This window comes from Hetaerina americana, unplaced genomic scaffold, assembly GCF_022747635.1.
Source record: "Hetaerina americana unplaced genomic scaffold, ioHetAmer1.1.p SCAF_2, whole genome shotgun sequence".
Lineage (NCBI taxonomy): Eukaryota > Metazoa > Arthropoda > Insecta > Odonata > Calopterygidae > Hetaerina > Hetaerina americana.
The window spans coordinates 3,862,758-3,877,354 of NW_027286763.1; the positions used below are offsets into that span (position 1 = coordinate 3,862,758).

The 14,597-nt window shown below is 42.2% G+C and overlaps 1 protein-coding gene across 1 annotated transcript in view; it reads left to right on the forward strand.

Moving 5' to 3' along the window:
- Positions 1-416: 416 nt before the first annotated feature.
- The window catches only part of LOC139688289 (uncharacterized), a 427,391-nt gene continuing 413,210 nt past the window's right edge, over positions 417-14,597 (forward strand). Inside the window, exon 1 of the mRNA XM_071585771.1 lies at positions 417-1,689. Within this exon, the coding sequence (XP_071441872.1) occupies positions 1,569-1,689 (121 nt within the window). The 5' untranslated portion in view covers positions 417-1,568. The remainder of the gene's footprint in view (positions 1,690-14,597) is intronic.

The window sequence follows — 14,597 nt, forward strand, 5'->3', positions numbered from 1 at the left end:
CCAGGCCTCCGAGGCGGGAGATGTGATCCTTGGGCGCACCCGGGGAGGAATACATAAATCACTCCTCCAGTCGGGAAGGGGCGAAGGTGGCGGGGTCGGGCCTGATCCATAGCCACGATGTGCACCACTCGTACACCCCAGACCGAAGCATTCCCCTCACGCAGAAGAAATGGTTCAGGCGAACAACAGGCTGAGCCCATGGAATAGGTCGTCGCCACCCGTAAACATATCGTTAGGAGATAATTAATTCGTCCGACAGGGGGAGAGACTACTGCTCTGTCTTCCTCTCTTGTTTCCTCTCTGCTTCCGGATAGAGCCAACCCCCGGGTGTTGCTTTGTCGACGACATGCATGTGCCGTTCGGACGATAGGAATAGACGGTGCCGGGGTAGAACAGCGCAGGCGAGAGGACGAACTCAAAAGTGTTGGGAGGGCGGCCTGAGTTACGAGTCGACGGGCGATGGGATTAAAGACCGGGAGGGCTTCCGTGGGAACGACTCAACTGCCCTCCGTACTGTGAGCTGCGGTAAGGATTCTTTATTAGGACCGAGGAACGAAACCAACCTTTCTCGCCTCCCTCTCCGCGTTCGCTTTATGGTGTTTACGTCTTAACTGCATTTCGCAGCGGAGCAACAACCGTGAGAGGCAAGAGGAGGGTGGAGTTTCACTGTACTTTTCTTTTTTGCCTGCGTCACATGACGGAAGGAATGTCGATGGCATTTCGTTGTGTAATTTTTTCCCACGTCATCATTAGTGCGTCGTTCTGATAATCAGTTGAAGACGGGGAGAACTGTTCTCAGCTTAACTGTTTATTGTTCCGGAAGTTTTATTTGCAATATAAGAGTGACTATTTGTGGAAGCTGAACCGTTGACTGACTTCACTTACTAATTTCCGGTGGCACTGCAAGGCTTACCTTCCCCCTGAGGGCCATCAGCTCCCCATTGATCCTTTACTCTCGTCGAATAATATTGAATTGACACTCTTTAAATAATTCTGGTGATTTACATGCTACTTTGACCCTCTTCGTTGCGTGCAACGGTGGATCAACCTCGTTTTCACACATTTTGATTTTTGCGTGAGGGAACTGTTGAATCCACGAAGCTCCTTTCCCCTCCACTTCTCAAGAAGCGGGCTATATAGGGAAGGAAGAGCCGCCGTCGCATTGCCTTGGGATGCCAGACAACAACACCCACGTCCTTTTCAAGGCCCCGTGGATCGCCTGGTGACACGCTTAGACGCGGAAGAGAGCCAAGAAAAGGACGCAGTTCGGGGAAGAACTCCTGGGGGCAAGTAAAAGACCGGTTGCTATCCTCCCCCGTTCGACTGCTTCTTTGAGCGGGTGATTGAGTGAGTGAGCGAACGGCGTTCTTGGTGTTGACGTGTCGTGGAGGTTGGGTGGGGAAAAAGTAGAGGAGAGTGTGAAATTAGGAAAGGGGACTTGTCTCTCGGCGTTTGTGTGTGAGATCGAAGGTTCCTTGTCCTTCCCGAGGAGCGTCGACTGCCCGCCAGGGCTCGACTCTTCCCCGAAAGAGAGAGGGAGGAGCGGAGGGGGCGGCGGTCAATCTGCGATGGTGGAACGAAGACAAATGGAGAGCGGCCCGGGGGCGTCGGCGAAGAGGAAGCACCGCGGTGTCTGGTGGAGCATCTTGATGTGGGCCGCCTGCACCACCCTCTGCGCCCAGCTCGCAGGTTAGGGGGTGGGGTGGGGAAATGGGTCCCGCGGTCGCTCGATAGACGACGCTTCGAGCGCGATTCGAACATTGGAGATGCATGGCGCCAATGAAAAAATATTGACGGATATTTGCATTTACGAGCGAATAAGAATGGAGGCATTACGATACATTACTGCCGATAGCTTTGCTGATGAAGATCGATTGACTCGAGGGCTTATCAATTGCGATAAATCGTATCGTACGGCTTACGGCTGTGCCTCGTGGCCCATTCCCCGACAAATTTAAATTTTAGTCGACTTTTAAATACTGGTGGCATTCGATTGATTTTTACCCAAAAAGTTATCCCCCATTCAAGCGGATAGTAACAGCTCTGAGCCTCTATTAAATTTGCGATTAAGGTTTTTGCAGCTTTCAGTCGAATTGGGCTTCTTGACGGGTTTCTACCGCTTCAGGATAATGTTGAGGTCCGTCCTTCAAAAGAATGCCAAAGTTGAGAAAACCCTCCGATCAGTTTCACTGCTAAATTTCCCAAATGCTTTTTCTATTCACATTGGTAAACCTTGCACATTTTTTAAGGGAATATTTGGTGGCATTACCGCGCAATACATAGTTTGAAAAAGATGACGGGTATTAGTCAACACTAGAATATTTTTTTAGCATTTAGTTCGTAACTTGGAATTAGAAACCTCATGCTTAGAACTGGTTTCATATAAATAATTTGATCCGTAATAGGAATTTAAAATTGAACAATAATTTGTTTTTCGTGTGATTTATTACGCCGTAACACGTGCAATTATTGCTATTCGTTTGCTCGGGTGGTGAAAACGTTGGAATTAATCACCAATGGGGTTGAATCAGTTTGCATTTTGCGCATTTGGCAATTAAGGAAGCTAAAAAAGACAGTATAGTTGATTTTACCCTCCTGTGAAATTAACGTAATTCTCATTTTAAGTCAACCAATTATAGGAATTCACACCCTATCGAGTAATTATATCTAATTTTTAAAATCTTGCGTTGTACCCTGCTGAGATTTGCGATGAAGATAATCAGTTTTCTTTTTTTCACTGAATTATCCCTTGTCTGTCGGCCGCCCGCCTCTTTAACTGATTTTTTCCCGTTTTTTTATTGGAAAAAAATTCATTTATTGCAGTGGAATTTTGCGAAATTATTGGAAAGTTTGAAGATGGTAATTCTTAAAATAGATTGATGACATAGTGAATGAGATAATGAAAACAATTAATTCCACATCTTATCTGTTTTGCATTTTGGAACTTTGGGGTCTAGCGGATCGTCGTTTCCGAAATGTGTGAGGGCATACTATTGGCATCTGCCACTATCGTCTCCTCTTAAAAATCCCTCCTTTCATTTATTATTATGCCTCATCTCTATGAATGGATGCACTTTTTTTCAGTTTTATGTTTGTTTTGTGGGAAATATAACTTTCCCCCGGGGATGTTCTTATCAGCGTCATCACGAATTGGCGTCCCTTTGTCGGGAGCTCTTTAGTCTCCGAATCGCATTGATTCATGGGATGGAGGGAAAAAATTCAACTTGTAATTGTAAGGAATATGTATCCATGTTTTAACGGCACGTCAGGCGGCTCTACAAAGGAATTGGAAAGAAGGCATTTTAGTTGAGATAGCTCGTCATTTCTTTGTAGTTTCTCGCAAAATATCCTAAATGTGATTAGACTCAATTGCTAATTTAGGATTATTTTCATTCTTTTTCATTGCTATTTCATGGTTAAATGAAGGATTTGCCGGTCGAAGAATGGACCTCAGCAGAATGAGGCGCGCATGATCGCTGTTGATATTTACGACACCGACTTCCAAGCTTCTTCTCCTGAGAGCAAAGAAACGAATCGCCATTCAAAAGGAAGGGGAATGCAGACCCAAAAGTTTTATCGCTGTTGGTGCAAGGGTTATAAAGGTTTACGATAGACTCGACCCTTAAACTTTAAAACAAATGTTTCTCCTCCTCAAGTCCCTTTTTCCAGATAAAAAGTAACAATTTACGATTATATGCCAAGGACAAGATTTAAACAATAGGAAATGAAAATTATATTCAACCAAATAGAATAAAACAGATTTTTTGAAGCTCACAGCGTGCTAAAATTTCGTGGATGCGATAACAGTTGAGACACTATTAGAAAATGAAAAAAAGGCCAAAAATTTAAAAAGAGAGGATAATTCGTCAAATAGGATTTTAGACACTGGAGGGAAATAAAATCGGAGATAATATTACAATTCCTGCGTTTTGTCTTAAATCTATTGTAGTAACGCTAATTTTTGCTTGCGAATCCCTTTTTCCCCTTCTTGTGCGCGCAGCATCGGAATCGCAGTGCCATTGCGTCGCCCGTGTGCACCAGCGTCGCTGCCCTAAGTGTGCGCCCCCTCCCGTGGTAGTCCATTCGTCTGCGCTGTTTATTCGCTGTTTCTGATTCATTCCGAACTGTGGAACGCGAATGCATGCTCCGGCGAAGGGTAAAACATTCGTGTTATTGCTAGACTGCGGGAGGCAGTCCGAGCAAACGATCAGTTGACGTATTTGTTACCCGAAAGAGAAGAAATCGTCCTCCCGTGTGATTCAGTTTCGCAGTTCCTGTCAAATTTGCATGTTGGTTAACGTAGGGCGGCACAGCTTCCTGTCTTCCTCGCTGAACACCTGAATAGTCGATGCTCTCATTTCCTTAACATTACCAAAATGCCATCTAGGACAAGCGGCGGGAGTTTTTGCTTAAAATGAATCTCTGGGTGACAACACTGGTCCAAGCGTGACTGAAATTTGTATTCCCCTTTTGACCATCTATGCACATTGAAGATAACTTTCCTTGTTTCACTGGGAAACTCAAAGTAATGATTTTGCATAGGTAGTATCTTGGATCTCTGCGCAGAATTCATTGAGTGAAATATTGAGATAATCTCAACCCAAACGATGCTCCCTGGCTCACCCAGAGTGCCTCAAGTTCAAACCCGGGAGACCCCCGCCGTATCTCCCGAGCCGGGTGATTTTCCAGGAGCCCCGCTGTTGGGGAAGCAACGCGGCTATGTTGCCGCCCTCGTCTCAATGCGCTCTGTCCCCCGCTCAATGAATCGCACGCGTCGAAATGCTGCTGCCCGATTCCACGTTCTCCCATCAAACAAATGCTGAGGTTCATTACTCTTTTGTTTGAAAAATTATTATTATTATTTATTTACACAATTACGTTGCAATTAGGCAAATTTCCTGGTGGCAACGGTCAGGTTAGGTCAAAGATAACTCTACAACGAAAATTACATACGAACACATAAAAACAGAAGAGATAAAATATTTTTACATAATGACACTTCCACATCACATACCAACAAACTTCCACATCACATACAATATGCCGTCCACATCACATACAAGCAATATTTTCATATCTACAATGAAGTTTATTACCCAGTGGCTGCTTTACATATCGACTTAAAACTTCTAAAATTGGATGGAAAGGGCTCAAACAAACCTCCCCCTATTCTTAGAACAGATTCCCTGAAAGTCTTAGAGAATAGTAGAGCCAGTGTTAGATTTCAGTTATTTTAAGTATGTTCAAAAGCTAAGATTCGCATCTTTTAAATAAAAAATTTAAGGAAGGACGAATCGTTCTAGTCTGGTACTGTGAGTAAGGGATACGAACCGGCATCCTTCGGTTCGGCCACACGGGGCGTGAGCGATCAAATTACCGCGGTCGCGAGTCACTGAATGAAACACTTCTTTGGCCAGCGGTGACATTATGTTTGGCCCCCCATGACCAGCAGTGCAACTCCTTGCTAATGCTGTCAGGTTGTCATTAATCGTCTGTCTAATTCAAAAACGGCTGCGTGCATTTATGAAAGTGACGCGAAAATATGGTCACAGAAATAATTGCAGAAACGTGCGCTGTACGAATGGCATAGATGCAATGTGTAAAATAAGTAAAATGCTACCAATATTTCCAGGCGAATGCATGTGTACCTATTGCATCAGCCTCAAAATGAACAGGAAGATGTGATTCTCGAACACTACATTTAGTATTCTTTGTGGTGAAGGAATAGGAAGGAATAGAAGGCGCGCTAACTGCTACAGAAATAAGCTAGGCACCTTTAGGGTAACACTCCATGCGTAACGTCATTAAAAACGTTATGCTTGTTCAAAGTCCTTATAGTCTTTTATGAAAATTATATTTGAATATTATTTTGGTCAATGTACTGCGTCTTCTTTTATTTCCTTTAAAATTCATTTTGAAACAAATCCTCATGTGAGCAAAAGCAGCGATTGGGAATACTTGGACGATAATAATTTCAAAGCTAGAGATCTGGAAATACATGGCTATCAAAACAAAATGCATCCAACTTGCACTCAATGTATCAAAGACATGCTCAGTATTTTCCATATTTTCCCCACCGTTCTGAGTCATTCCGAAACATCTGTTTTTTATTATTTTTATTTTTTGCATCAGTCCGAAAAGAGCACTTTGCATCGAACTTTGAGCAATGGTATAACAATTGACTTAAAAACATACGCCCAAGCTCTAGGTTGAGAGAAACCCACGTAGGCGGGAATCGAACCTACGACCTTTGGGTTGGTTGGCGAGGGCGTTGCCCCACCGCCATCTGGGGGTGGTTCGACGCATATGTTTACTGTTAAATACCAATCTGAGGCAGCAGGGCCTCCCTTATTCGTGCCGAATACCACCTTCGAGCGAAGCGTAATAATCGTTTAAAAAAGAAGGCGTTTCCTTCGCGACTGTTCTCCGACGAGAGGAGGAGATTCCCCGGGAGATTGCCTCGCGGGGAGGCCCAAACATTTGCCGTGGGGTCCGAAACTCGTTCGAGCCGAAATCTGTTGACGGAGTAAACGTTTTGAGGGGCTGAATTATTCCCGCGTTGCATGAGGAGAGCACTTTATGCCGTTACGTTCCCTTTCCTTTCTTTGTTTGCAGATCCCTCCCTCCCCTTTCCCTTCCACCCTATTTGTCGCCGCCCCTTACTCCCGCCCCTGCCCACCCTCAACTTTGGCTCATATTTAATCTCCTTGCCCTCCGACCGCACGCCTCCTCCCCCTCGCCTCCTCCGCCCTTTCTCCTTAATTGCGCCATCCCTCCCCATTCGCTTTCCTCATTCCCTCCTTCGCCTTTCTCCTCCCCCGCCGAGCGTTTTATTTCCCTCCTCCCTTCCCCCTCTTCCCGGACACACTCCCATTCCTGGAGGAGCACTTTCGCGGAGAAATCTCAAAGCGAGATCTGCAGAGATTTAAGGATCGCGAATTGCTTGACATTGGCTCTATTGTCGTCATCTTTCTTTGTACTTCTCTTGAGAGAATACCTATTGCACGATTAAACTTACCACTTCAATATATTGCCAAATGTTTAAGGTTGTTCATTTTCAATATCAGTTTGTGATATACTACGCTATGCTTGTAGGAAACGTCATTAGTATAGGAATGTTGTTTAAGTTTTAATTTTCGGCAGGTGTACTTCAACTTCTGGACTTGTGCCATGTCACTGTAAGCCAACACTTCTTCCAGCTCATTCAAATGAGACATTCAATCTGAAATTTAGAAATCTTGCCTTCATCAATGTTTAGCAGATGGATCATAGGGGGTTGGCAGTCGACCGGAAAAAATGCTTGGCCACTGGCTGGAGGGCCCGGTTTAGATTACCGGTGATCCTGGCTATCCGGAGCTTCTCGGAAGTTGTGTGACTCTTCTGGTATCCATGACGCATCTACAATGGCAATCTATGCAACCATAGTTTGAGAAATTCGCTCGGAATTGCTTTAAATGATAGGTGAACCTTACCTTCGCAAATCGAATCAACCTCCTTGTGGTTGGGACATGAACGCATGTGCCGAATAGATTGAAATAATACTTGCAGAGTGAGAATATTAGAGCGGTAAGGATACTTAAAAACAAGTAAAAGCATTAAACATGGCTTTAAAATGTGCATTAAAATAATCAAATATTAAATTACATTAGTGGAATTAATGATTGCACACTCAAATGGAGGGAATGACCGATTTGGGAGTTGATTACTTATAATTTAATATCTGAGTGATCTGCGGCTAACCTCTTAAATCTGAAATTCAATTTATGCTTCATGTAAATAATGCCAATGCTATGCATGAAACACTCTCATATATTTCGACAGGTAAGCGTGCAATGCATATTTCTACGTCCTCATTTTGGTCAGAAGCATCGCTCTAAATGAGCTAGCCCGTGCACAGCCCTCGGAAAACGATTTATGTTTGAGGAACGGGTCCCCCTGCTCGTCAAGCCCAATAGCGTTTGTGAATTAAGAGAGCAGTTATAAAATTAGTCGCGATTTGATGATTCACTCGAAACCAAGAGAATGTTTGAATGGGAGCTTTTATGGCTTTTCTAAAGCAAAGGGATCACCGACAGTCTTCTGTTTTGGGTGGCGTCGCTCGGTGTCATTGGCAGTGTATCGTGGAAAATCGTATTTCATTCCTCAAATGACATTTCGAGTATTGTTCTCGACGGCATTACACCCGGTGCGAAATCACATGAGTGAGGCTACAGTTTTTCTATTTGTCAACACTCTTGGGGAATGATAAATAATGAAGTCCGTAATTGTAAAAATATTCTGAAATAATTTGGTTCGCGCTACTTTTGTACCGCAACAAGCAGGTTCGTACGTGGACATTGGTAGGCTTGATCCTTAGCTTAAGCTACGAGAAAATAATTCGTGATATATTTGAGCGGTTAACAGTCATAAACCAGCCCTGAGAGAATATGATAGGAATTAGTCAATCCTTTTCTTCTAGCACAAGTTTAATGAATGAGAAGTCACGCTTCTTTATCGCATAGCGGAATGAAAATACTGTGCAAAATAGTTTTACTCTCTGGTTTATTTCGTTATGAATTTAAAAAAATATATCCGAAGTCATCAAAAGCATTAGAATGGCACTCTTGTCCATTATTTTTTTCTGTTTTCCTCAAAATAAATAAATATTCGCGGAGAATGTGAGCACTTCCTTGAGTGTCCCGAGGTGCAGGTGAAAGGATGATCCCAGTGCCTGGGTGCTGGGGTGTCCGTGTGGAAGCCATGGTTGCACGAGCGGAACACCGGCAGAGTTCCCGCATTTACTTATTTGGCCTCGGGCAATTTATCCCATTGGCCACCAATTCTAATGAGATAACAAAACGTAGCATTAATATTTGCAGTTATGTGTCGCGCACATATACTCGTATGCTATAAATCTTGAATAATCAGTTGAAGTATCTTTCCGGCTTCATCATTTAATTTTAGTAAACTTTGAAATTTCCTTTAGTTACGTAATGTTTATTCGAGTGATTTTTAGGTCATCAGATAACCCCTTACATGTCGTCCGTTATTTTTACGTAAATGAAGGTACAAAAATTAAAAGATACAAAATAATCTTAATTTTTAATACTTTTCACTAACATTTCCGATGTTGACATACACTTTTTTCTCTGCTCGGAATTCGACAGAAGTGCAACTGATGTTCGTTTGGATCACGAAGGGAAGCAGGGCGGGCTAGGTACTTGTAGGGTGGACTTTGTGGAAAATTGAGTGCGCATTCCCCAATCACATTAAGTCCTCCTTTGTATTCTTTTCTCTTCTGTTTTACTCTTTTCTCTTAAGCCCTCTATAAACGCATCGTTACGTTGAAGATGAAAAATTGCCGCCTTTCCTTCCTCCATAAATCTTAATCTCCCGTCAGGTATCGTGTGCGATCGGTTATTTTGATTTTATTTGCGAAGGAGGACGACTAGAATCCCCTGATATGATTTATTCTACGTTTGTGTAAATTATATCTTCCTTTGGATGTGCCAAGAGATCACTAAATTCTTAATGTTTAGACTTTGTTGACATTATACGCGATGCTTTGCCATGGAAAAAGTTACATGCAAATAATTTGGATGGAATTACACAAATAGAAGCCAGTGCTGAGTGCAAGTTGTTTTCATTGAGGACTTGCGTCATTGTTTTGTTGTTTACAATGATTTTAATGCTTCGATTTTATCCCTGAAAAACGAATGGTCGCCGAGCTTCAACATGAATGGAATACACCATGGCCGTTTATGTTAGCCCTTGATTACAGAACGGGATCGGAGCGCTTCTCGAGTCAAATGCCCGACTACTTTTTCCGAGCCACACTCACAATCGACATGAATCATCTGCGTGCAAGGGAGCAGGGATAATTATTGCGCGGGGATTAAGGATTAAAGGACTAGCGTTAAAACCGGGTGTTATGCCCCTGCTTGTACTCGATTGATGCCTGCGTCATCTTGCGTGATAGCTTCCGTCTCTTTGTCCGGATTGATGGAGTTGTTGTGGGTGGGGGAGGAGGAGAGAGGGAGGGAGTGTGATAAGGAGATAGAAAGGGATTTGGATAAATGCGGGCGTGCGTGCGTGCTTGTGAGCGTAGCCGGAGGAGTGAAATTGAAGGAAGGGTTTTGTGGGCTGGATTATGGGAATAACTTCCTTTCGCCTCCCACCCGCCCTTTCCACTCCTCCCTCTCATGTCTTGTGCTCCCACCATCATTTTTTCCAAAACCGCCACCACTTCCATCCCTCCACCCCCTCGTCGTCTCTCAGCACCGTCATTCTCGCAACCCAGCATCCTTTGTCTCCAGCGGACACCACCCCCCCTCCCCCTTCTCAACTCGTCCACCCACGTCTCACCCCCCCACCCCCCCCGCCGATGCCCGGCCCCGAGGTCCAGGGGTCCGGTGCGGCGGGTCATTAATCATGGCCCCTTTTGTGGGGACATGGACGACGCTTTCTCATCGCCGCGCGCAAAATGGAGTCGGGGAACCTGGTAACTTTCGGCCGAAGAACGAGGGGAGTGTGGCAGAGGGTGGTTGGGTGGAGGTGTCGACACGAGTCCCTTCCGACATCTACGAAAGGATTTGCAAGCCTAATAAAAGTAGAACGCTCGGGTAGGTTGGTGGGGAGAGGGGCGGGAATAGGATGAAGCCGGAAACCTTCGACGTCTCGCTGACACGGGGGTGAACACATATCATTGAATATCCTGCGCGGCTATATATATATATATATATATATATATATATATATATATATATATATATATATATATATATATATACTTATATATAAAATATCTTCGAAATGGAACGCTCATCGGCGACACACAAATATATAAAAACACAGATGTAGATTTTTAGAATATAGAGACACAAAGAAAGGACACTCACAATTTGTTATTTTACGTTTCGACAGCACGGCTGTCGTCTTCAGAATGGCGTTCTCGGGGAAGAGCGGAGAGGATGTGCGGGGGAGAGGTGGGGGAAGGTGAGGTAAAGGGACCAATAGGAAATTAACAAGGGGGGGGGGGATATGTAGGCAGCCAATTGATGCATTCAGATGACTATACAGAATTTTTCTCTGGGGTTTTTTTCTAAACTTAATAAGTCAAGTGAAGTAATGTTATATGTATCATGCAGAACTTTATTCATTCTTTGTGTATTTTTGTCGGACTTATGAAAAAATTCATGTAAATAAAAAAAATCAGTCATGACTTTGCTTGATAGGAGGCGCTTTGTTAAATAAGAGGTGTTAGCACTGGAAAGGGACCGTTTGCCAATCGTCAGCAATATTTATTTACATACCTACGTGTATATCATTTGCTGTGCACCGGTGGAAAAGGGATAATGCGGTGAGGACCTCAGCCACGCTTTTGATCACGAAAGAGGCAAGCAACTGTCACTCTTTTCGTTTTCGTCACCCACAACTTGCCCGTCCTCCAAGTTTGCCTTACAAATCACAACTCACAATCACCCAATTACGTCGAGCATTTCGTTTTTCTAGCCAAATACAAATTTAATTCCAATTAAAGGCACCACTCTTTTCAAACAATAAATATTAATTTATTTATAAATGAAACGAAAACATCCAATTTTCGACTTTTAAAATGGAATTTTAGCATGAAAATAATTAGTGAAATCACAAGCATCCGTGCAATAGTCAAACCCGCCGAGGCGGGAATCAAATCCATAAACTCCCCTTAGAAGTGGAAAAAATTACCCCGCTTCCATCAGCCGGCAATTCTGTCTGCAATTTTATTCTCATTTTATCATGCTCAAGTTTTTTCAGCAGATAATAACGCCTAAATGATTCTTCATGTTTAACAGGAGCCGTGTCAGTACACCTCTCGGCAGAATGTCTCTTGGCTTCACATAATATTCCTCGCAACGCGTACATGTTACATGAATTGTGGAATTTCCATAATTGCATTGGGGATGTGGCATCCCACCGACGTTGAAAATAATATTGTTACTTCGTGCACTCGTGCCCTTTCTATGCATTATTATTTTGATTTATCCAAATGTAAGCTAGGGAATTTCACAGCATCGATGGAGCAAAATGACACGGAGGAGTGCGAGGTCTCTGCGGATATTCACGTTTTCAGTTCCCATGAACACGTTTCGACCATTTCCTCTCAATGTCGTTTGTCCTTCGCGTGCGCCAGCATGAAAGCGTGCGTGACTGGGGTTATATGGGCATAGTAACTCAAGTGCTATTAATATGAGCTACCCGAAATTGTATGAACGTATCATTCATGTTGTGTTGATTAGAGTTTAATTACTAACTGCTAATATCTGCTGATCATAAGTGAAACTTCAATTACAGGAATTTTGGCGTTTTTTTACCGATGATAACATTTGTTATCAGTCCCTTCCGATAATATTCAAATAAAATATTGAATGTTTGACCTTAAAATTTTGTGGAATAGTTTGATGTACTCGAATTCAAATGTAATATCTTTTGTGATTTCAAATTCGCATAGGTTTCATATGTGGCACTTTTATAGAGGATAGTGATCCTTTTTTCAATATTGTTTCATTCGCCGATTTTGGCCAATTTAAACAACAAAATCAATCAATGGCTGATTAATTAAAGCCCAAGGAATGAAAATTTGACGCATTGAGGAACACTCTCGATTGCAAAATAAATACAAAAGAATACTTATCTGAAGTTTCACCTGCAGGGTTAATCGGATCTAAAAATTAAAAAAGTAGCTTTTGGTAATGAATGCCTAGGATGAAATACCCAATATAATCTTGCCTCGCATTTCTGATCCTTCGGCTGAATATTTTTTGCCAGAAGTAAGTTTGGCATTGTTAGCAACTGAATACTTTCTGGTGGAAACAAAGAGTCCAGGTAGCTGGAGGGAGTGGGAAACTGAAGACTGTCCACCCAAGGGACCTTTTGGATTTAACCAGCAATTGCGAGGGAAGTAATTCCTTTGTTTTCCAACTTAACTATCAAAATAAATATGCTGGGAAAGTCAAAACTGAGAGTAGTCAATTAAATACATTTGAGAAATAGTTGAGGCCGATACTTTGCGGAAATCCATTTGTGAAACGCGAAGAAAGAATCAAAGATATTGCGTTTCCACAGGAAATAATTTATTCTTGTCCATTAGTTTCTCTGGCGAAACTAGTCGACTATAATAAATTCTGTCCTGTGGAAACGCAAAATCTTTGATTCTTTTTTCGTGCTTTTAAATGACAAAATATATTATGTTATTGGCTATTTAATGAGTAGCTGAGTAAAGTTACCAATTTATTATACATATAATTTATACGGGAAAAAATGATTTCATTTGTTTACTCAGTTCGAGTGCTAACAACCGAGTTGTTCGATATACCGAAAAAAACTTGTTTAATAGCAATGTGATTCATAGTACTGAGCACATGATCGGTTAGGTAATCGACGGTCAAATTTCAAAGACCTCCAGATTCCAAATTTGTGTCTCATCTTTCAAATGAAAGTTACTGATGAATAGAATGGTTTGAAGAGGCGTCACTTTGTGGAAGCGGTTCAAATCGGAAAAGAAAATACCAGTTCTTCCACCTATATTTTACTCTGCACGACCCAGGTTTCGACTCACAAAGTCAAAAGTTACGAAAGACCTGATGATGACTATGCAAGTCGAAACCTAGGTCGTGTATAGTAAAATATGTGTGGAAGAACTAAGTATTTTCTTTTCCGAAAGTGACCGATTTGAATTCTTGTAATGCTAAGATCGCTATCGGGCAAAAATCCACGTAAAGCACACGAAAGGGTCCCAGAGCCCGTCCTTCCGCAAAACATGCATTTTTCTTTCACTACACATTGCTCTTTGGAACTGAGACTTAACGTGGAGAATAATTGCTAAACAAGCCTGAATGAAAACAGAATTCCTGAAAAACTGTATCATCACTGGGGGACTTACAGACTCCACTTTTAAAGAGCATAAGTTCAATTCCAGACCCATTGAGTAAATTTTACGTTAGTACATCCATTGAGTTTACATCTCGTAATTAATGTGTTCCATTCAAATTCTTTCCCACCGCACTCCATTCATACTCAATAGACAACCCGGCACTTTTTAGCATGGTTAGTGCTAGAACAGATTTTATGCCAAGCGAAACAAACCATTCGGCGTGCACGAACTTCCTGAAACAGTGCAAGGGACCCTCACGGGTCTCAAATCCGCCTTTCTACGAGTTTCCATCAATCAAGAAATCGCATCTAGGGAAGATCAGTCAATATATACCCATCGGGAATTGTACGATTGATGCCAATATATAGTAAAGTAGTTTTAGGTGTGTAGTAATTAAAGTTAGATAGTAATTTATATTAACAGAGACGATGAACATTACAATTTTCCTCTCAATAAAGATTTATTTCCGACCAGTTTCGATACCTACATCATTTTCAAGACTTGAAAATGATAAAGCACATCGAAACTAGTCGGGAATAAATCTTCATTTTGTGGAAAATTGTAATATTCTTTGTCTCTCTTACTATGGAACAGTTCCACCTGAATCAGTAATTTATAGTACTTCATATACTGTTATCATTACTTCTAGGTTCAATTTAGTAAATATTAAAATCAAGGAAAGTGATAATTATAGACTTAATTAAAG